Source organism: Rhincodon typus, chromosome 11, assembly GCF_021869965.1.
Source record: "Rhincodon typus isolate 14 chromosome 11, sRhiTyp1.1, whole genome shotgun sequence".
Classification (NCBI taxonomy): domain Eukaryota; kingdom Metazoa; phylum Chordata; class Chondrichthyes; order Orectolobiformes; family Rhincodontidae; genus Rhincodon; species Rhincodon typus.
The window spans coordinates 72,328,487-72,352,871 of NC_063342.1; the positions used below are offsets into that span (position 1 = coordinate 72,328,487).

Here is a 24,385-nt window from a genome sequence, read left to right on the forward strand (position 1 = left end):
GCCCCTCTCACCAACCACCATGCCCCCCTCCTTCTGGCCAAACCCCTTTCAGTATTGGGACCTGCCCCTGTAACCAACAGCCCTCCCCCCACTTTGCTGCTGAGACCTACCCCTGCAACTATTTCTATCCCCACCCCAGTACTCAAACCTGCCCTCCCTACTGTATGTTTAGCAGTCCAGTCAGTTCCATTCCCCTGCTTTAAACCTGTAGCCAGGCAACTTTCTTATCTCAAGTGCCCATTCAGATTACCTTTGGTCAATTTTTCTGTGACAATTCCTGTTATAAAACATCTTGGTCTTCTGTAGCGTTGTGTAGGTGCTATATAAATTCATCTTGTCACACTTGATGTTCGTACTGTCTGTATTTTAAGAGCTGATTCCATAAGCTGATTTGATTGTTTTTCTGATGTTTTATTTGGTTTGAAACTTGCTTTTGTTGATGGTGTATGGTTTCTGATAGCTAGTTGCTTTTACTGGAATAAACCTGCTGATTGGCATGTATTGTGCCACATTGTTGATTTACTTTAGGGTTGAATATCAGCTTCCTGGTTTTTATCCTAGTCTAAAATGGCACACAATTCTTTACAGATTAGTCAATCCAGTTAAGTGTCGCTATAATAATAGCGCACAACATAGTCTTGCAAACAGCAGTCAGTATGTTATGAAGGAACCTGATGTATAATGTTGGTTAAGGGCTAAACATTGGCCAGAACGTCAATGAGAAAGCCCCTGTTCTTATTTGATATAATGCCCTGGGATTTTTTTAACATCATCTGAGGACAGCCAGATGCTTGGTTTTAATATCTCACCCAAAGAGCATTCTGACTGCAGTACTCAGTACTGTGAATGTCAACCTGAATTATGGGCTGACGTTTGTATAATGGAGCTTGAAGCCACAATCTTCTGGCTCAGTCAATCCTGCTACTATTGAGTCAAGACTGACATTGTGTGATGTTTTTGATGAGCTGTGCTGCACAGCGTGACACGTCATACCTGGTATCACACTTTGCATTTTGATGTTTTAAGGTAGGTTTTTTCAGTTTCTTTTATTCATTTCTTGGGATATGGGTGTCACTGACAAGGCCAATGTGTATTGTCCATCCATGGTTGTTGTTGAGAAGGTGGTGGTGAGCTGCCTTCGTGAATTGTTAAAGTCAATTTATTGTAGGCGGCCCTGCAATGCTTTAGGGAGAGAGTTCCAGAATTTTGACAGTACAGACAGGATAGCTCTATATTTCCAAGTCAGGATGGTGAGCAGTTGGATAGGAACTTGTAGGAGGTGCAGTTCCCATATATCTTCTGCCATTGTTTTCTGGATGGTAGTACTCATGGGTTTTGAAAGTGCTGTCTAAGGAACCTTTAGTAAATTTCTGCAGTGCATCTTATAGATGGTACACACTGCTGCTACTGAACTTAGGAGGAGAGAGTAGATGTTTGTGGATGTGGTGTTAATCATGTGGGCTGCTTTGTCCTGGATGGCGTCCAGCTTCTTGGATGTTGTTGGAGCTGCACATCCAGGCAAGTGGGGAGCATTCCACTGCCCTCCTGACTTGATGAAGGTCAGACTTTAGGGAGTCAGAAGGTGAGTTACTCCCTATGGGATTCCTCACCTCTGACCTACTTTTGTGGTTGCTGTATTTAAATAGCTAGTCCAATTCAATTTCTGGTCAATGGTAAACTCCCAGAATATTGATTAGTGGGGGAATCAGTGATAATGCCATTGAATGTCAAAGTGCATGGTTAGATTCTATCTTATTGGAAAAGACTTGGCACTTGTGGGACACAAAGATACTTGCCATTTGTCAGCCCAAACCTAGATATTGTCCAGGTCTTGCTGCATTTGGACATGGACTGTTTCAATATCTGAGGACTTGCGAATGGTACTGAACGTTGTGCAATCATCAGTGAACATTCCCATTTCTGACCTTATGATGGAGGGAACATCATTGATGAAGCACCTGAAGATATCTGGGCCTAGGACACTATCCTGATGAACTCCTGCAGAGATGCCTTGGAGTTGAGATGACAGACCTCCAACAACAGCAGCCATCTTTCATTGTGCCAGGTATAACTCCAACCACTGGAAAGTTTGCCCTCCATTTGTGACGACAAATACATCAAATCAAATCAAAAAATTTTGTTGAAGGACTGTGACTCTGTCCTCACCTCCTGGAGTTCAGCTCTTTTGACCATGTTGAAATGAAGGTTGATATGAGGTCAGAAGCTGAGTGGCCCTGGCAGAATCCAAACTGAGCATCACTGAGCAGGTTATTGCCAAGCAAGTGCTGCTCGATAGCACTGTTGATGACCCCTTCCATCACGTTACTGATGTTTGCAAGTGAACTGTTGGGGTGGTAATTGTTCGGGTTTGAATTGTCCAGCTTTTGTGTTCAGAACATAGCAAGGCAATTTTTTATTTGTGTTGTCGCTGCCTTGGAACAGCTTTGCTTGGGGTGAGGCATGTTCTGGCAGTTTTACGGTACAGTAGTTTTCCAGTGCCTCATACCAGATGGAATTGATTGAATTGGCATCTGTGATGCTGGGGATCTCTGGAGGAGGCCGAGATAATCATTTGCTTGGCTCTTCTGGCTGAAGATTGTTATAAGTGCTTCAGCCCTATCTTTTCTACTGTTGTGGCAGGATCCCTCCTCAGTGAGGATGAGGATATTTGTCAGGCTACCTCTTCTAGTGAGTTATTTGCTTTTCCACCACCATTCTCAACTTGATATGGTAGGATTGCAGAATTTAGATCTGATCTCTTTGTGGAATGGCTTAGTTCTGTCTGTCTCACTCTCTGTGCTGCTTATGCTGTTTGGCACGCAGCTAGTTCTGTGTTTAGCTTCATTTTGATATGTGCCCGATCCTGCTCCTGCCATGCCGTTCTGCAGTCTTCATTTGAGCCTGGGTTGATTTCCTGGCTTGATGGTAGTAAGAGTGGGGATATGCCAGGCCATGAGGATGCTGATTGTATTAGAGTAAAATTCTGCCGATGGCGCTCAGCATCATGTGGATGCCCAGTCTTGAGATGCTCAATTTGTTTGCACCCTGTTCCCATTTAGCACAGTAATGGTGCCATAGAAAGTGATGGAGATAGCCTCAATTTGAAGATAGGACGTCGTCTCCAATAGCACTGTGCAGTGTTCACTTTTACTGATGGTTACATCTGCAGCAGGTGGATTAGTGAGGATGAGCCCAAGTATGGTTTTCCCTTTTGCTGGTTGCCTCACCAACTGCTGCCTGTCCAGCCAAGCAGTTGTGTCCCTTGGGACTCAACCAGCAACAGTGATGCCTCTGGTAATTCATTGTGGTCTGTGCCTCCTTATCCCATGCTTGTGGAGTGGACTGTTCAAACCATGCACAACCAAGACTCCCACTTTTAATGGAGAGAGATGCCTGTGGTCCTCCTGGTAGGTTTACAGTAGGTTCACAGAAGTTCCTCAAATGTTGTCCTCCTTTCGAAAGAGATTTCTGTCAAACTACCTCAACATAATATTTACCCATTTCTCACATTGTGAAACGTGACAGTGAGTGAGCCTGGGAGGGGTGGGTGCTGCTCTCCCAGATACGCTGAGCACTTAGAAGCTCTGAATTGCACAACCTGTGCTCCTTTTCCCATGTTTATCATCTTGACCCATGTATTCACCCAAAGAACATCTGATAGCTTAAAGACAATTCCTACTAACTTGTTGCACTTCTTCAAGAAAAGCAAGCAAAACCATCATCTTTGCAGCTGACCTCTAATTGCCCATGAGCGGTGTTGGTGACCCACCTCCATGAAGAGCTGTAATCTGTGTTGTATGTTTGCCTGCAGCATTGTTACAGGGGGAGTCTTAGGTTTTTGAGCAATAGTTAAGGAGCCAAAATTGTTCCAACTTGGGATGATGTGTGGTCTGGAGTGGATTTTGCAATTGCTGATGTTCACGTATATCTGTTGCCCTTGTTCTTCTAGATATCCTATTTTATACTATGTTCACTACACAGAGCAGAATTAGCAACCTAGAGCTGTTCAAAATCTTTCTTTGTAAACCCTTCTGGCACTTGCTATATATCACCAGACTGAGGTATATCCACTAAATGACCATACCAAAATCAAAGACCTAAACACAAGTACACATAAGGTGTAACTAATGCATGTATCTTAGCTTAACTTGTTATTGCCAATCCTTGCCTCTGAGGATTCTTATTCTGTCTGGCCTGACTCATCTGTATCTTTCTGGTACCTTAATGTCTTATCCACTGGGAGCTTGGAGCAAGTCTGTACCAATTATATTTAACAATGTTAGCTTTATATTCAAAGGTGCTTTCATTCTATTTTCATTCATGCTTTGACTCTGAGGAAAATGCCTAAAGATTAAGATGAGGTGTGCTTCATTAGATGTCAAGTACAGTAATATAATCAAAAACTATTCTGAAGATTCAAGGTTCGGAGGAGATGTGAAAAGGCAATCAGATTTTTGATCAGTAAGGGAATTGAGTTAGAGGAAAAAGGCAGGAAAGTGGATTTGAGGATTACTATATCTGCCATGATCTCATCGGATGGTGGAGCAGACACAATGCGCTAAATGGCCAAATTCTGTTGCTATGTCCAATAATCTTATGGTCGTATAGATTTTTATGATACCTTCTTAAATAGTAACATTAAGTGCCTTGAGGCATTTTACCAAACAAAATATGACACTTAGCCATGTTAGTTAGTCGACCAAAAGCTTAGTCGGAGATTAAATTTCAAGGAACATCTTTAAAGGAGTGGGGAGAGGTAAAGCGACTGAGAAGTTTAAAGTGCATATTCCATTGTTTGGGACTGAGGCAGCAGAAAACAGGCCCCAGTCGCGCAGCACTTAAGGATGTGCAAAAGGTGGGAGTTGGAAGAGTGCCAAAATCTTGGAAGATTAGAAAGTTGGAGAATGTTAGAGATGGAGAGGTGAAGCGTATCAAATTCAAGGCATTGCCCATAAAGGTCATCAAGCAGAGTTAATGTGACTGAGACAGAGAGAGAAAGTTTAAAATGTATGCTGCATTGTTGGATGAGCTTACGTTTATGGAAGGTGCAGTGTGACCCCTGGCCAAATAGGTATTGGAATAAAGTTTTTGTGAAGATTTGTAGCTCGGGTTGTGGATGAGGTTGTAGACATGTTTGCCGAGCCATTGGTTTTGGTTGTAAACGTTTCGTTATCCTGTTAGGTAACATCATCAGGCACCTCCAGTGAAGTGTCGGTGTTCTGTCTCGCTGGTTATTTTATATGCCTGTTTGTTGGGGTGGTTGGTATTACTTCCCGTTTTATTTTTCAGTGGTTTGTACACAGGGTCTAATTCAATGTGTTTGTTGATGGAGTTCCAGCTGGAATGCCAGGCCTCCAGGAATTCCCTGGTGTGTCTCTGTATGGCTTGTCCGATTATCGATGTGTTGTCCTAGTCAAATTCGTGTCCCTCATTGTCCGTGTGTACTGAGACAAGTGGGAATTGGTCATGTCTCTTGGTGGCTAGTTGGTGTTCATGTATCCAGAAAGTCAATTTTCTTCCGGTTTGGCCTATGTAGTGTTTCTCACAGTCCTTGCATGGTATTTTGTACATTACCCCAGTTTTGCTGGTTTTGGATATGGGGTCCTTTTATGTTCATCAGTAGCTGTCATAGGGTGGTTGTCGGTTTGTGGGCTACTCTAATACCTAGGGGTCTGAGTAGTCTTGTGGTCATCTCTGAAATGTCCTTGATGTATACTAGGGTGATAAGTAATTCAGGTCATGCTATATCTTCCTGTTGTTGTTTGTCTCAGAGGTAACGGCGGATTGTGCTTTTTGGGCAGCCGTTTCTCTTGAAGACTCAGTATAAGTGTTGCTGTTCTGCTTTGCATAGTTCCAGGTTGCTGCACACTTGTCTCAGTACAAACGGACAATGAGGGACACAAATTCAAATGGGACAATACATCGATAATCGCACAAACCATACAGAGACATGCCAGGGAATTCCTGGAGGCCTGGTGTTTCAACCGGAACTCCCATCAACAAACACCTTGAATTAGACCCTGTGTACAAACCACTGAGAAACAAAACCAGAAGTAATACTAACCACCCCAGCAAACCGAGGCATATAAATAAAAAGTGGGACAGAACACCGATGCTTCATTGGAGGCGCGCTGATGGTGTTACCTTGCAGATGTTTTGTCACCCTGCTATCAAACACACCAGTTCGGCGAGCATGTATTAGAATAGTTGAGTCTAGAGGTAAAGAGGGATGGATGAGGGTTTCAGCAGCAGATTTTTAGAATTAGGCGTTTAACTAGGCAAAATTAATTGGTCTTGGTACTGGAGAGAATAAGCTGTCCATCAACACTGAAAGGTAGGCTATGGAAGTGCCTGATCTGTGAAACTTAGTAATGGCTAGTGGTCAAAGCAAAGCAAATAAAAATGCTAATAAATCAGTATGTGGCGGTGCTGGTGTTGGACTGGGGTGAACAAGGTCAGAAGTGGCATAACGTCAGGTTATAGTCCAACAGGAGCCTCAATCCTCCTTCAGGTGTTAGCGAGAGAGGTGGTATCCGATGCAGAAGTAAAAGAAGAAAAGGTCACACCGTTGAGGATGTATTAAACAAACCTAAGGTGCTATTAAATCTTTAATCAGTTGGAAAGTTTTAATTGGTTAATATGTATATGTAAATCCCTGAATTTCTTTCAAGTCACTGCCCTGAGAGAACTAAAGGTTTTATCAGTGTAAAGAAGAGTTGTCATTTTAGATCAGACAATGCATGTGAGTCTTGTTTAGAATCTGTTTGTGTTTTGGTTTGGAATCAGACTGGTTTTATTACTAAAGTAGGAATTTATAAAATGCCACATTGACTGTCTATAAATTGTGTGCTTTTTGAACCAAATTGAATGTATCTGCAAATACAAATTTGCCCCATAGATTGGTGTGTGTGTGTGTGAGAGTTTATCGTCACGTACTGCAGTACAGAAGTACAGTGAAAAGTTTTACAGCGTTGCCTCTTATGGTGCTATCTTTAGGTACAAGTACCTAGGTACAAATTTTAGATACAAAAGAGGAATAAAAAGAAAAGTAGTTGCGTTACTTTACAGCTTTTAAAGAATATGTTAGCAATAAGACCTAGTCAAAGGATTGACATGACAGTCAGATTTAAAAAAAATTCCAAATACACGTTACATTGCAGCAGCTCAGCGCAGGGTCTTCCCCACATGGTCTGACTGCCGCATCATGGTACGGGCCCTCTGCTACTTCAAGGTAAGTTTCCGGACTGCTTTCTTCACATTGGCCGCTGCTGCAGGACTGCTTCACCCATGCTGGCTGCTGTTCCCAGGAATCGCCTCACCCTCTCCATCCACCACTTGAGGATTCGCCATGTCCGCTGCTCGGATTTGTCTCGGTGACTCGCCAACTTCTCCATTCCCCTAATGCAGAAGGTGGAAAGAAAAGAGAGAACAAAAGGAAAAGAATACGTGGAGCTCCGCTGGAGTGTCTTACGGTGCCGCCATCTTGCTGGAGAAAAATCCATGGCATTTCCAGGTTTTACAAAAAGTTATTGGTCTGAAATGTTAACTCTGTTTCTCTCAAGTGCTGTCTGAGTATTCACCGTTGTGCTGTTTTTATTTCAGATTCCCAGTGTCTGTATATTGCTTTTTTTTATTTATTTGTGATTGACGTTATTTCAGTTGAGATTTAAAGTTATATAATTGGTCAGATTTTTAATCAGAGCTGAATCTCCTAATTCAACCTATGCCATCAACAGTAAAGCTTGTTTTTTAATCGAGTATTTCAGGAAGTGAATCAAGACATTCAATGAATATTTGTCTCCTTACCTGAAAAAATAAACATGTAAGTGCATAAAGTCATGTGCACTGTAAAAGAGATACTAACTCAATTTTCTGTCTACTGCAGTCTCTTTCCACACTAAGAAATGAATAGTGATATTTAATGGGCCAAACATAGTTCTGTGGTTGTGCCACTAAAGACTTGTAAGGGGTTTTTGAAGGTGGGGGAGGCGAAGATTCTTGAGAAATATTTTCTAGTGAGTAGAACACAAGCACTTTTATATGCTCATAGCTATTTTTCCAGAAGTCTTTTAAAGTGTAAATCCAATTGCTAATTAGATCAAGTCTGCTACCCCATCCAAATATATTTTCGCATAGGTTTGCAGCTCTTTTATGTAAACAAAGTATTTTCTGTGTGAGTACTGATAGTCACTTTAGAGGGATTTGCCTTGTGGTTTTTGTTGAACTCAGCTGCATAAAGGAGCTGAGGGCAAGGGCTTTAAATGCACCAGCATTTGATCTGCATACAAACATCTTTGAAAAAGAAATCCACTTCAATGGATAATAATATCTTGTACAAATTTTAAGAATTGGTTTAAATGCTAAATATTGACTGTAAAGAAATAAAACATCCCCATGATCAGGGGGAAAAAAGGCTTTCTGTAGCCTGCTAATGAATGCGATTTGTGTTTCACATTTTAACTACTTGCTTTTATTCCCATGACAGTGAAACGCTACATCAGGAAAGGAATTCCAAATGAATATCGTAGCCTTATCTGGATGACTGTTAGTGGAGCCCAAGCACAGATGGAAAAAAATCCAGCTTACTATAAGAAGCTACTGGAAATGGAAGAAGATCCAAAGTTGGTTGATGCTGTTAAAACAGGTAATACTCTTCCATCTAAGCGATACTAACTCAGACATTTAATTTCACTGCTGATGGTTAATTGACACATGTTACAACTTATCTAATTTTTTTCTCAAAAACGTATTTTGGATGTTGGAAAATGGCAAAATATTTCAGATTGGTAGGCACCTGACAACCAGACTTTACATTTTGAATGATGTTTACATGTTTTTCACATAAATTTATACCCCTCAATTTAAAATAGAGAGAAGAATTTTCACCTCTGGAAGCTGTGGGTGCAGGCAGGAAGTATGTGTAAATGTACACATTACACGTGCTCAATGCTAGAGTTCAATGATTAGTTAGCAAATACAAATTATCTGTCTGCCGTATTCATGATACTATTTCTCTCAATCTCTCTTTCCTGTAGTGGTTGTTTTCCTATTGTGATGAATTAAGAAAGTCTATTTGTCATTCTAATTTTGATTTTCTTCCCTAAAAATAAGTTGAAGTTTGAAAGCAAAGCTCTTGAGGGTAACCAATACTAAAGAGTCAAAATATTGGGCTAGGAATGGTGGAAAATAAGTTGAGGGATGGATGGAAGGGAGGAAGTGGTTAAGCAGCTAGATGAAAGAGGCAAGAATCAGGGCAGTGACTGGGCCAGAAGCTGGGTTACAAAACCACATTTGTCCTCCAACATTCCCAGCTCATTTGTGGCCTGGAGAAATTAGTGCCAACAGTTATCCTCCAACCATAACCCTATTGCACCAGAATAAGCAGGGAGAGAGAAACAGAGTCATAGGGAGAAAATGGGAGTGGGAATAATTGGCAAGAGACAGAAATGTGAAAACAATAGGAGCAAGGATCATAGAACCCCAAAACTTTGTTACACATAAAGCCACTCATTCCATTGTTTCTAGCTTATAATTTTTCTAAATCTTCTTCCTCTACACACATGTTCTGAGCCTGTGCCTATTGCCTGATAAGTGCCAGAGACCTTGGAATAAACTTTTAAAAATCTTCATGGAAGTACCAACAATTTGGTGTCATAGCTTAAAGGGATCTTAATTGTTGACAACACAAAAGCCTTTCCTTTTCAGTTCAAGCAGGAATCTACGGAGAAGAATGTTTGTTTGGTTCAGTATAGAGGTAGGTCAGGGCTGTCATTATTCCTTGATAAAAGTTTACCTTGCCGTTTGAGTTTCTGGCGTACTTTTGCTGCAATCTCTACCTAGAAATTTCTCTCCATACAGATTGTGGCCTACCTTGCTAAATTCTTAACGTTTTTCTGTTTTTATTCCAAAATTCTCCCTTTGGATCAAACGTATTTTAATTATTTTTAGATCTTTTGTGATTTTATTGCTACATTGAGAAAGTTCTGAGTTTCTAAGTACTCTCTAGAAGAAATGTTTTGCTTCCTCATATGAAATGGTTAACTTAAATTGGAGTAGTTATTGTTATTAAAGTAGATTTCTTCTCTAATCAAATTCTAAAAGCGACTGTTTGGGATTTTATGTGGTGAAATGTTCTAGTTAGAAAGCACTGCCTGAAAAGCAGGTGGATACAGATATAATCTCTTTCAAAAGAGAACTGAAAAATTGCTTGAAGGGAAATGTTTCCAGGCCAAAGGGAGTGGGGCTATTTTAATTGCTCTTTCAAAGGACTGACCTGACTCCTCTATTTCAACAGTGCATTCCAGACCCAAACACTGGTTTCTCGTTCCTCATAGAATCATACAATCCCTACCGTGTGGAAGCAGACCATTTGTCCATACCGACCCTACGAAGAGCATTCCACCCCCTGCTCTATAACCCTGCATTTACCATGGCCAATCCATCTAACCTGCACATCCTTGGACTGTTTCGGAAACCAGGGCACTCAGCAGAAACCCAAACAGACACGGAGAATGTGCAAACTTGACACAGACAGTAGCCTGAGGCAGGGAATCTAACCTGGGTCCCTGGCATTGAGAGGCAGTGATGCTAACCCCTGAGCCACAATGCCACCTCTCTTAACCAAGATTTCTAATTTCTCTTTATGTGGCTTAGGTGTCAGACTGTGGCTGGTAGCGTTCCTTTAGAGAATGGTGAAACATTGTACTATGCTAAGCTTGCGTGTACGGAAGAGTTATACTTAGATCAAAAAAAACTTTTGGGTGCAAAGCGTTTCTGGATTATTTGATATGATATTAAACAAATCTAAATTTATTCTTTCTACTCTCCAATGTATCTTTTTGACAGTCCCCTTAAATTGTGCGCCTATCGTTCTTGATCCTTCCGTTAATGGCTTGGTTGAAGTCCAAATCTACCCTCAACTTCTCTTCTAGTAACCAACCCCAGCTTGTTTGATCTAACTATTTAACCGAAGTTCCTCATCTCTGGAGTTAATCTTGAGAATCTTTTCTGCATTTTGTCTACTACTTTCATACCCTTCCTTAAGTGTAGAGCCCAGGAATGGATGCAAAATTCCAGTTATGGTTGAACCAGGGTGCAATTATAAACATATGAGGAGGACACTAGAAAAATATGTTTGGTAGACAGTCAATGGATAATATTTTACACTTAGTTTTCATAACACATGGATTCCTTTTAAGGCAAAAGTCCCCAACAGACAGAGAGCTGTGGCTAACAAGGCAAGTTAATAAGATCAAAGGAAAAGAATTATGAAGTTGCCAAAAAAGTAGTTGTAAACCTGAGAAATGGGAGGATTTTAGAAATAAACAAAGAAGGATCAAGAAATTGATATGGAAAATAGAATATGAATATGGAATAGCTAAAAACAGGTTACATAAGGTTAGAGATATTTTAAAGAAGGATTAAATTAACAAAAACAAATCTGTATCCATTACAGGCAGATGGGAGAAATTATAACAGGAAATTAAGCAACAACTGAAGCTAAATAAGTGCTTTAGCTTCTGTGAGGAAGACACAAAGTTTCCCTGAAATAATCAAGATCCAAGGTTCTAGTGATACTGTGGAACTGAAAGATCTTAGCATTAGTTAAAAGTAATATTGGTAAAGTTGACTAATCCCTAATGACTTTCATCCTAGATCATTTGAAAGAGATGGCTACAGATGTTAGAGATTGATGATCATCTTTTAAAACTCTTAATTCTGCAATGATGCTTGCAGATTGGAAGGATGCAAATGTGACTTCACATTTTAAGAAAGTAAGAGAGAAAACAGGGAACTTCAGATCTGTTAGCCTGACATGGACAGAGTCATCATAGATTTATGAAGGGAAATGATACTTGACAGACCTGAGATCTTTATTTTTTAGGATGTTCCTGGCAAAGTCAATAAGATGGAACAAGTGGATGTGTATATTCGGATTTTTGGAAGGTTTTTTGATTAAAATCCATGCTGGAGGTTAAAAATCAAAATTAAAATGCATGAGATCAACGATAATAATATACGAGCATGGTTTGAGGACTAGTTAACAGAAAGAAAGCAGAAAATAGGAATAAGTGAGACATTCTCAGGTTGGCAGTCTGTAACCAGTGAGATCCTGCCAGGGCCTAGCCCTTTTTCTTGGGGCCCAAGCTATTTGCCATCTGTATCAATGATTTGGATTTGGATTTGGATTTGGATTTAGGAGTCAACTGTAACGTTTCCAAGTTTGCAGATGATGTAAAACTTGGGAATGAGAGTTGAGGGAGTTGCAAAAAGACTGTGTATTTAGGCAGGTTAAGTGAGTGGACAAGAGCATGGCAGATAGCCTCACACATTCAAATTGTGTCCTATCCACCTCTGTAGGGGAAAGAAATGTACAGAGTATTTCTTAAATGATGGGAGATAGGAAAATGTTTGTGACCAAAAGATCTAGGTATCCTTGTTCATAATACAATGAAAGCTAGCATGCAGGTGCAGCAAGTAATTCAGAAGGCAAACTGTATGTTTGTCTTTTTCACGAGAGAATGTGAGTACAGAAGTCTTGGTAAGACTGCACCTGTTTGTGAGAATATTGTCTGCAGTTCTTCAACCCTTGGCCAAGGAAGGGCATACTTGCCATAGAGGAACAACTGTGGAGGTTTGCCAGACTGATTCCGGGAATAGTGGCACTGTCCTCGGAGGTGAGATTGAGAAGACTGGGCCTGTATTTTCTACAGTTTAGTTGAATGAGAGGTGATCTCATAGCAACTTATGAAATTCTTTAAGGAATAGATATAGATGCAGAAAGGAAATATTCCCTGGCTGTGGAATCTAGAACCAGAGACAGTTTGAAAATAAAAGTTTCAATTGTATCAATCCTTTTGATTACCTGCGTTGCATAAGTGTTAATTCATAGAGTCATAAAGATCCTCAGCTTAGAGAAAGGCTCTTTGGCCCATAGTGCCTATGCCAATCAAAAACTACCACCTAAATATTCTAATCCCATTTTCCAACACTTAGTCCTTAGTCTTGTATGCCTTGGCATCACAAGCACACATCTGAATACTACTTAAATTTTGAGGGTTTCTGCCTCTCCCTTACAGGCAGTGATTGTAGATTGCTACCACCCTCCAGGTGAAAAGGTTTTTGTTCGCATCTCCTCTGAACGTCTGTGCCTTACGTTAAATCTGTGCCCCTTGGTGTGTCATCCCTCCATCAGGGGAGCAAACATTCTTCCTGTCTACCCTAGCTGTTACCTCAGAGACCTGTTTAGAAGGCTGGGAGGGAGAGCCTGTGAGATTGCTACTGAAGTGAGTGAACAAACTTGGCAGTTTCTGCCTTTGTTAGTCACTAATTTTTCATCTGGTAAATATTAGTCAAAAGGACTTTAGAAATAATTAATAACTTACTGGAACAATTGCAGCCATTGCAAGCAACTCTACACAATAACCACTACTGTTACACATTGCACCACTGTCTCGAAATACTAAATATTTATTGTGCCAGTGAAGAGTGAGATGTTCCCAGGTGTAAAATAAGATTTTAACTTTCATAGACTATGATGCAGCATAAAACCCTAGGTCCAGTTCTCAGCCCCAGAAGCAATACTGTGTGCAGGAAAATTGTCACACTGTGGAAAGAAGCACCGTGGATTTACCACATAGCTGATTTGTTTATTTCTTGTATGTTTCATTATTGTGGGTTTTAAGTTGTCATTGATGCAAAAATCAACCTCCAACTGAAGGAAGTTGGAGAAAATAACTTCCATGTGACTCGGTGAAATTTGAGTGAGATTAAATGGAATAATTTTAATTGGGTTTGTGCTGTTCTTTGTTTTGTATTTGAATCACATTTAGTTTATCACATGTTTAGGCAAATTAATGGTGTGCAGAATGAAAGACCTTTAATTACTTTTGACAATAAAGTGCTCAGTTTTGGCTTTGTCAGCTTTATGTAAACTGAGACTGTTGAACATGTAGACACCATTTTATATTACCAATGTATTTTACCTGCTACATTTTGTAGGGGATGGACGTGTGGAAAGATGGAATGAATATTGCTTGTGATTGTAAGGGTGGTACTGAGGTAAGTACCTCAGTGGCCCTTTATGATAAAATATTCTCTGCCCTAACAGTCTACTGTGTGCAATGAAGTAGAAATTTGGAGGCGGTGGTAGGAGGCTTTTTAAAAAAGAAACATACGTGGTGTTTAACTGTAGTCAGTAAGTCGTGGGATGAAGCTGATAAATTGATTTGTCAGTATTTTTAAATCTGGAATTATGATGCAATACTTTCTTTCAACGATGCGTTGTGAAGTTGGGTAGAGTACTTGTGGATTGGAAGGCAGGAAGTTGGAATTTGATGTTTGTCAGATGGGAGTGGGAGAAAGCATTGTGTGGTGCTTTTCCGAGCTGAGAGATTTAAAATTGATATCTGTGAGCAGCAGATACACGGAGAGTACCCGAATTGAAACATTTGTATTGAAAGACTGTACAGTTAGGAGGCCAAGCAGCATTTTTTAACAAGGCAACAGGTTTTGAATTTAGCCAATCAATTTGAACTAGATACCTAGATGCTAAAAACTTATTACATTTAAGTCTAATGGTTTTGTCAACATAGGACCAATCCTACTGAATGAAATATTGATATGTCATCAAGGGTATAAAAAGACGGGGGCAGTTGGACAAAGCCTGAGAGCTAATGGCCCTCCGCTCGAGAGAGAATCACCAGTTCTCACAGCCTCCTCTATGTTTTAGAGAAAGCACCATCTAAATAACAACAACAGTACCAACGGCACAACTAGTTAATATTCCTGACAGAAGAATCGACGGAGAAGGCACAGAACATTCGGGAGGACACATTACCTGGCTGTAATTTCGAGAGTAACTTTTTTTTTTAATCTATATATCTATATGTGTGGCTTGTATTTATTGGAACAACATACCATTAGAATCTTGCTTTTATTTGGGAATAGTTAGTAGTTAGAATGGATTTATTCAGTTCGTTAATGGTTCAGTTCATTAATGGTTCAGTTTATTTGTTCACTTAGAGTTAGATAAATAATTGTTACTTATTGATTTTAAAGTGAGTGTCAGGGATTTTGTTTTACTTAATAACAATGAGTTGCTGAAAAGCAGGTTACACCACTTTTGACACTCCTTTTAACTGATTATAGGGCAAGGTGCTCCTCTTTGGGTGTTTTGGTTTTAGTTCTCAAAAGGGGGTGGGGGGTTAACCTCCGCTTTATGACAATTTCTTCAATAAATAGATTTTAAATTTGTTATTCCCAACTTTGCAACTCGCACTGAAATTTCTTTTTAGGTTAAAGATCCAAGCAAGCCAAAAGGATCAACAAGTATGTTTTAACTCCTCACTGCCCAAGCCTGCACATTTACTCTCCATCATGGTACTTGTTGATTTTAACCATTTAACTTGCAAACAATCTCTGAATTCACAACTTGGCTCTCAGTAAGATCATTTAGTAACTAATTCCATATGGTTTTAATTTGAAGTCTTGTGATCTGAAGTTTCAGTGACTCGTGTCCTGCGTCCCATTCTCAATTAAATTTTATTCCGTAGTCAACCAAGCCAACTTGTAATGTTTTGGTGTTTAGATGTCCTGTGAAAAGGTGCTTTAAGTCCTCATTCACAAAATCTTCTATCATTCTTACATTAAGAGAGTTTTATACAGCTCAATAGACTAGGAGTAGAGGACAAGTAAAATATAAATTTTAAAAAGTCATCTGACACCGCATTTACAAGCTGCCTTTAGGCACAGAAGCTACAAAATAGAAATAAGCCATTCAAATCAACTAGTTCTGGTCTGTTCACCCTTCATGTAAGTAAATAGTTTGCATTATGTTACCCATATTGTTCTGAAATCCTTTCACCGTTCCCTTTCCTTCCTTCCTAATTGTCCAATATAACTTGAAAAGTGATCTAACAATTGCCAGTAATCCAAAAAGGTAGAAGTCATAGGTTCTCAATTGTCTGTGAAAAGGTTTCTCTATTTGTGTTCTAAATAAGAATACAAGCCAATGAGCTAATAGTGGGGCACTCTGTTACAGGAACCAGGAATGAGAGAGTGTTGCATATAAGGAAACAGCTTTCTGCTTTGTCAATGTTACACAATTAATGTCAAAATACTTACAAAATTAAGTCAAGTATTTGGGGATGCACAATGGTTAGCACTGATGCTTCACAGCACCAGGGACCCAGGTTCGATTCCAGCCTTGGGCAACTGCCTGTGTTGAGTTTGCACATTCTCCTGTGTCTGCATGGGTTTCTTCTGGGTGCTCTGGTTTCCCCCCTCAGTCCAAAGATGTGCAGGTTAGGTGAATTGGCCATGACAAATTGCCCGTTGTGTCTCAGGTGGGAAATGCAGGGTTATGCAGGGGGTGGGTCTGGGTGGGATGCTGTTCGGAGGGTCGGTGAAGACTCAATGGGCTGAATGGCCTGCTTCCACACTGTAGGGATTCTATGATGGTTTGTCAAACATTGTTACACTATCAATACACACCCTGATGTATAAGTGCCAAGATACCTGCTGCCTGTGCATGCACAGATGGCACAGGTTATGTCATATCACTTGACAGAGATTGTATTTGCACATAAGTGGATGTAGCTGTTGTTCAAGGAACCCACGTCTCCCTAACTCCAGTCAGCTCTTGTCCACAACCAGCACCACTCAGTTCTGAAAGTCGTTGGGCAGTGAGTGGCACCCCCTGCAGCTGTAGCAATAAACACAACCAATATATAATTAGTACATATGGTTATTAATTTGCAGCACACAAGTAAGCTTTATCTATGTTTGTTAACTAGCTTACTATTTATTCTGCTGTTTCTTCTCTGATTCTACCTGTTTTGGCCACAAATCATGAGCCTACCAAATGAAAGGCCTTTTGAAACTCCATGTACGGTCTTATCTACTTTTCCAGTTACTTCATTGTTTAATACAGTTGACTGGTCAGGAATCACTTTTGCTTTTGAATTCCAATAACTTTTAAAGCCACTAATGTTGTGATAACTGGTCCATGCTTCCCTGGATTATTTCCTATATTTGAAAAAAAAAAAGTGATGGAATAACATTAGCTTTTCCTTGGCACTTTACCCTTTTGTAGACTCTGCCATTTCTTACTGAGTGCTGGGGTTAAAGGGTAGAAGGGGTTGGACTACTTAGCCCCATAACTTAAAATGTTGAGTGAAAACTGAGATCAAGAAAACCTCACCCCACAACAATAATATGCATAGGATGGAGAAGGAAACTGCAGGGGATGGGCACAATTGAAATGTGGAGCTTGTTCAAGGAACAGCTACTGCGTGTCCTTGAGAAGTATGTACCTATCAGGCAGGGAGGAAGTGGTCGAGCGAGGGAACCGTGGTTTACTAAAGAAGTTGAATTTCTTGTCAAGAGGAAGAAGGAGGCTTATGTAGAGATGAGGTGTGAAGGCTCAGTGAGGGCGCTTGAGAGTTACAAGTTAGCCAGGAAGGACCTAAAGAGAGAGCTAAGAAGAGCCAGGAGGGGACATGAGAAGTCTTTAGGGTTTTCCTTGATCCTACCTGCTAAAGCTTTCTATAGGTATGTCAGGAATAAAAGAATGACTAGAGTAAGATTGGGGCCGGTCAAAGACAGTAGTGGGAAGTTGTGCGTGGAGTCCGAAGAGATAGGAGAGGTGCTAAATGAATATTTTTCATCAGTATTCACGCAGGCAAAAGACAATGTAGTCAAGGAGAATACTGAGATACAGACTATTAGACTAGACTGGATTGAGGTTCATAAGGAGGAGGTGTTAGCAATCCTGGAAGGTGTGAAAATAGATAAGTCCCCTGGGCTGGATGGGATTTATCCTAGGATTCTCTGGGAAGCTAGAGAGGAGATTGCAGAGCCTTTGGCTTTGATCTTTGTCGTCATTGTCTTCAGGAATAGTGCCAGAAGACTGGAGACTAGCAAATGTTGTCCCCTTGTTCAAGAAGGGGAGTAGAGACAACCCTGGTAATTATAGACCAGTGAGCCTTACTTTGGTTGTGGGTGAAGTGTTGGAAAGGATTATAAGAGATAGGATTTATAATCCTCTAGAAAGGAATAATTTGATTAGGGATAGTCAACACGGTTTTGTGAAGGGTAGGTCGTGCCTCACAAACCTTATTGAGTTCTTCGAGAAGGTGACCAAACAGGTGGATGAGGGTAAAGCGGTTGATGTGGTGTATTTGAATTTCAGTAAAGTGTTTGATAAGGTTCCCCATAGTAGACTATTGCAGAAAATACGGAGGCATGGGATTGAGGGTGATTTAGCGGTTTGGATCAGAAATTGGCTAGCTGTAAGAAGACAGAGGGTGGTGGTTGATGGGAAATGTTCATCCTGGAGTTCAGTTACTAGTGGTGTACCTCAAGGATCTGTTTTGGGGCCACTGCTGTTTGTCATTTTTATAAATGACCTGGATGAGGGCGTAGAAGGATGGGTTAGTAAATTTGCGGATGACACCAAAGTCGGTGGAGTTGTAAATAGTGCAGAAGGATGTTGTAGGTTACAGAGGGACATAGATAAGCTGCAGAGCTGGGCTGAGAGGCGGCAAATGGAGTTTAATGCGGAAAAGTGTGAGGTGATTCACTTTGGAAGGAGTAACAGGAATACAGAGTACTGGGCTAATGGTAAGATTCGTGGTAGTGTGGATGAGCAGAAAGATCTCGGTGTCCATGTGCATAGATCACTGAAAGTTGCCACCCAGGTTGATAGCGTTGTTAAGAAGGCGTACAGTATGTTAGGTTTTATTGGTAGAGGGATTGAGTTTCGGAACCATGAGGTCATGTTGCAGCTGTACAAAACTCTGGTGCGGCCGCACTTGGAGTATTGCGTACAGTTCTGGTCACCGCATCATAGGAAGGATGTGGAAGCATTGGAAAGGGTGTAGAGGAGATTTACCAGGATATTGCCTGGTATGGAGGGAAGGTCTTATGAGGAAAGGCTGAGGGTTTTGAGGCTGTTTTCGTTAGAGAGAAGAAGGTTAAGAGGTGACTTGATAGAGACATACAAGATGATCAGAGGATTAGATAGGGTGGACAGTGGGAGCCTTTTTCCTCGGATGGTGATGGCTAGCCCGAGGGGACATAGCTTTAAATTGAGGGGTGATAGATATAGGACAGATGTCAGAGGTAGGTTCTTTACTCAGAGTAGTAAGGGCGTGGAATGCCCTGCCTGCAAAAATAGTAGACTCGCCCACTTTAAGGGCATTTAAATGGTCATTGGATAAACATATGGATGATAATGGAATAGTTTAGGTTAGATGGGCTTCAGATTGGTTTCACAGGTCGGCGCAACATCGAGGGCCGAAGGGCCTGTACTGCGCTGTAATGTTCTATGTTCTAATAAGACACTGTAAGTGATGTTACCAAGGACAGAATGAGACTTCTGCCCTTTTACAGGGAAAGGGATCATGCCCCTGGAAGCAGCCAGCCAAACTGACTGGTCTGCAGCACAACCAGAGGGTAAAATGTGCTTATTTAGGAAGGTATATCAGGCTTATGAGGTTGGAGATCTGGTGCGACCAGGCTAGGCCAAGGCATGTGGATTTGTAGACAGACACAAGGATTTTAAATGTAGTGTTAATGAGCAGTCTTTAACTCAATTGAGATTGGGTGCTAAATGTGTAGGACTAAGTATAGCCCAGGATATGTGCCAGAAAGTGTAAGACATTGGAATTTATGGTTGAGCGTGGGAGGCCTGCAAGGAAACTGCCAATCAATTGAGTCTGGGGTAATCAGGGCATCTATAAGGCGCACAAGCTATATAATGGATAGGAATGGGGAGTTTAAGGCTTAATTTAGAATAAAACTGGGGGGATAAGATTTTGAAGTTTGATTCTTGTGTGAAAGCAGCCAGGTTGGATCTACAGCATGAGGTACCTTTCCTTACATAGTCTACAACAGTTCAAGTGAAAGGCACATCTTTCTGAAGACAAGTAGAATTGGCTGCTGTGCAACAAGTGCTGACCTTCCCATAAATTCCCACGTCAGGGGAATGAATGAAAACATGCAGAGCAATGATTACACTTTGATTTAAATTCTGGCCATGCCATTGTCTGTATCAAATTCTGCGAGACACAATGGTAGAAGCGAAGCAGATTAATTGAGAAATACTGCAGAGCTGGCTTGTGAAGTGGTTTTGCAAGTGTCGGGGTTTTCTTATTTCAATAAATTTCAGTCCAACCAACAAAGAAGGATAGTGCTAATCCACTAGGTTGAACACGTGGATGGTGAAATTAGCTGTAAGAGAGTGAGACCAACAACAAATTCTTTGCAAGTTGATCAAAGGTGACTGTTGATTACTCACTAGGTGTCGTGTTATTGGTTAAGTTTATCTTGTATTATTCCAAGTCTGAAATCATGTTCCAACCTAAAATCATCATGGAGCAGAGCAGACATGGTAACAGCCAGTCTGACTTTGTGCATTTCTCTGGATATCTAGGCCACCCCTTTTGGAGATGGAAATCCCCTTTTTGATATGGTCCTTCATTACCTTTGTGGGAGGCAAGATGCCAATAAGAATGGTTAACAGTCGACGATGATGTGCGTAAAAAATGCAGAATTCCATTAACGATCAAACTCATTGACAGTGACAAAATTAACTGGGAAAATGGACCAGTGAAGGCATTTAAAAGTTATGCCCTTAACTCTTGGATACAGAAATGCCTGGAGTATTTTTTAAATCGTTTCTTGCTATTTTGCCCTGATTATTGACATAAGTCTGAATTACTGCTGCATGAATAGATGCAGAACCAATGATAATTTACAATGGGGTGTATGCCATTTCACACTTGTTTTACAGTTCTAAGTGCTTATGGACTGTTTGACGTGTGACTATAAATTAACTCCAATGAATTGCTCTAGATGTACGAATGAAATATTTTGTTGTTAAGAGATTTTACCTAGTTGAAGTGTGTGTAATTTTCATTTTCTGAATTAGTGTTTTCTTTCAATATAGTGAAGTCACAATGGACATATAGAAACCAACACAAAATTCTGGAGAAACGTAGCAAGTCTGGGAGCATCTATGGGGAGAGAAACCGAATTCATGTTTGGAGTCTAAGAAGACTCTTCAAAACCTTGATTGTTATGATGATCATTATGATGTGTGTCCTATTCTCTAAACCCATGTCAGGATGGGCCTCAGCTGGGATTGTTCCTTCCAAAATGAAGGAAATCTTTAAGATTGATTGATTAACCTTTATAGATCCCATATGTGTTTGGATGATCTAGAATCTTAAGGTGGATCTCTAGAAATGATGGATTTGCTGCATCTTCAGGTGAAATTGGTTTGTTCTTTCTTTCATAAGATGTCCTCCCAGATGGGCTCCTGTTTTTGTTTATGGAGGGTTGGTTTTGTATATTACAATAGCAGCAGCTAGCTATTGTTTACTGGTAGAGGAGCTGACCATCTTGTTGGAACAAGCAGTGAAACTGTGTTGCAGCGATGATTCCAAAGTCTGTGGCAGTGTTCCTCATGAGCTCTAGTCCTCTGACAGCACTTATGCAAAGCCATAACCACCTCTTCCCAAGTGCAGTGTTTGAAATAGTTTTCTGTGCCCATCCTATAGTATTTGTTTGCTTTCCAAGGTACATTGGGAGAGGCGGGTGGAAATAGTTTGATAAAGATAGATTCTCCCTACATTAGGACTGAACACACTTTTTTTTGAAAAAGTTCTTACTTGACTAAAACACATTGAGACATCCAATGGTCATCTAAATGGAAGTTTTCTTCCTTCATTTATTTCATTCTTTCTCTCTATTCTCACTGTGTCATATAAATTATAGTCATATCATTCAGTTCAGTGAGTTTAGTTCTACACAAGCGTCCTCCCAGCCTATTTAATTTCTCCCTATCAGCACATCCTTCTGTTGTTTGTTTTTCCCTCATGCGCTTATCTAATTTCCCCATATATGCATGAAGTCAGCACAGTTAGTTGACTGACATAGTTAAAAAAATCCCAGCCATTAATTCCCACATGTTTCTCTTCGTTGTTGTCTGTAGTTTGATCTTGTTTTGCATGAAGTGTAATGATTGTGTATGTCATGAGTGATTCACTTGATATAAATTCTGACAAAGCTAAATGATGTCCAGGACATGTTTGTCCTGAAGCCACAGTCTTTTGATTGAGATGTAAACTTGGCTATTAAAAAATGTTTGTCATAAACTAGGGTGGAGAATTTGTGAACAAGTATTGCAGAGACTGAACTGTGTAATCCAAATACTTGCATCTGAATATTCCAAGTCTTGATGTAACCATGAAAGATTCATGTTAGAGAAAGGTGATTTTAAACTGGAATTGTTAAGACTACAGCATTCAATGATGTGACAGGGCATTTGCACCATTTCATGTTGAGATTTAAAAGTGAAATTTGTTTGCTTTAATTTCCAGACATTAACAGAACATTTCCTGACAATGTACAGTTTCGCAAGACTGCAAACCCCTCCTTACAAGATGCACTCTTCAACATTTTAGTGGCATATGGAAACCACAATAAAATAATTGGTTATTGCCAGGTACGTAATTTCTTTAAAATGTTTTTGTTTCATGGTACATGGGTGCAACTGGCTAAGCTGGCCATTTGTTGCCCATCCCTAATTGCCTTTTAATAAATGACTGGCTCACTTGGCCATTTCAGAGGGCAGTTAAGAATGAACCACATTTCTGTGGGAGGCTCATATGAGCCAGATCAAGTAAGGATCGCAGAATTACCTTGCTGACTGTCATTAGTGAACGAGGTGGGTTTTTACAACAATTGCTGATAGTTTTATGGCCACCAAGAGTGAGGCAAGCATTTGATTCCAGATTGAATTAATTGAATTTTGGTTCCATGAGCTGATGTGTAACCAGTGCCCCACAGCATTGCCCTGGGCCCCTGGATTCGTCCAGTGACATTACCACTACACCACCACCACCTTCTCAATTGTACAGGTCTTATGACCTGACTTGTGTACAAGCTAGATGCCTTTGTGGTACAGGCCCATCCTCAACACTTTTTTCTCTCAGATGTGATAGTGTCCACAAACTCGGATCTGATGTTTTTAAAAAAAAAGTAATGTGTGATCAATACGTAGAGAATGGAAGCACAAACTTGAGCCATCAATGATGCAGTTGGAAGTTGAGTGTCTATGAAACGTGAACAGGCTGAATGTGATCCTATTACCACTACAGATTTGTCTGTTGTAGAATTGGTATCAAATTTCTGAAGATTGGTTACATTGGACAGCTTAGCACATGGCTAAATAATTCATGTAATGCAGAAAATGCCCGACACGTCTCTTCAGTCCATGCTTGCCCCTCATTCTTTTTTTTTTTTGCTCTCTTGCATTGTCCTTTTACCTATCACTTGCCTGCTCCTGTCCCTTTGCCCTTGTCTTTCTGTAAGTTGGACATGCATGCATTTGCCTGTCTTTCTGATTTACTTTGCTTCTCCTTTTTCTGTTTTCCCATTTCTGTCCAGCAGTTTGTGTCTACTTTGTGTTCATTCTTCATACATGCCATGTCTCTATTTTCAGCTGAAATCCCACTAATAGACAACATGAGGTGGAAGTGTTAAACAAGTGAAAAACATATGCAAACTTGGCGGATAAAGCATATAATTGTGCAAAAATGGCTGTCGAGCCAGATGGTAAAGAATGGGAAGAGTGATTAAAGGTTCATCGGACAGAGAAATGAGAATGAGAGGAAGCTAGCTGAAACTGTACGCACAGATTGCAACAGTTTCTATATGTATTTAAAAAAGAATAAGTAAAGTGTTGTCCTCTAGAGAGTGAGAATGTGGAATTAATGGTAATTGGTTAGGAAATTGAATAAAATGAGAGGGTTTTGCTGCTTCCTTCACTATTAAGAATGCAAAAATATTTCCAGAATCAGCTATAAATCAAGAGGTGGTAGGGAGATTTGATCAAATTACAATAACTACTGAAGCAGTACTGAACAAACTAATGGTGTTGTGGGCTAATAAGTTGACAGGTCCTGATAAACTCCATCTGATGATGGCTATAATTTTTCAAGATTCACTTGTTTCTGGAAAGGCTGGATCAGTCTGGAACGTAGCAAGTGTAACTCCTCAAAAGGGAGGACCAGTTATCTTGACGTGTATTGTGGGGAAGTTGTTGAAATCTATCATTAAGGAATTATAGCTGGGTACATGGGAAAAAAACTCCATGTAATTGGATAGAATCAGCACAGCTTTATTGAAGATCATGTTTAACCAAATTTTGGAGTTCTTTGAAACCATAACATGTCCTATGGATAAAAGGGAACCTGTTGATATACTATGGTGCAGAGCTGGATGAACACAGCAGGCCAAGCAGCATCATAGGAGCGGAAAGGCTGACGTTTCGGGCCTAGACCCTTCATCAGAAAGGGTCTAGGCCCGAAACGTC

At 40.4% G+C, this 24,385-nt stretch overlaps 1 protein-coding gene across 1 annotated transcript in view; it reads left to right on the top strand.

The window, feature by feature from the left end:
- Positions 1 to 24,385, top strand: part of grtp1a (growth hormone regulated TBC protein 1a) — a 92,805-nt gene that overhangs the window by 37,182 nt on the left and 31,238 nt on the right. Inside the window, exons 2-3 of the mRNA XM_048602548.1 lie at positions 8,486 to 8,644; positions 22,389 to 22,513. Coding sequence (XP_048458505.1) covers positions 8,486 to 8,644; positions 22,389 to 22,513 — 284 coding nt within the window. The remainder of the gene's footprint in view (positions 1 to 8,485; positions 8,645 to 22,388; positions 22,514 to 24,385) is intronic.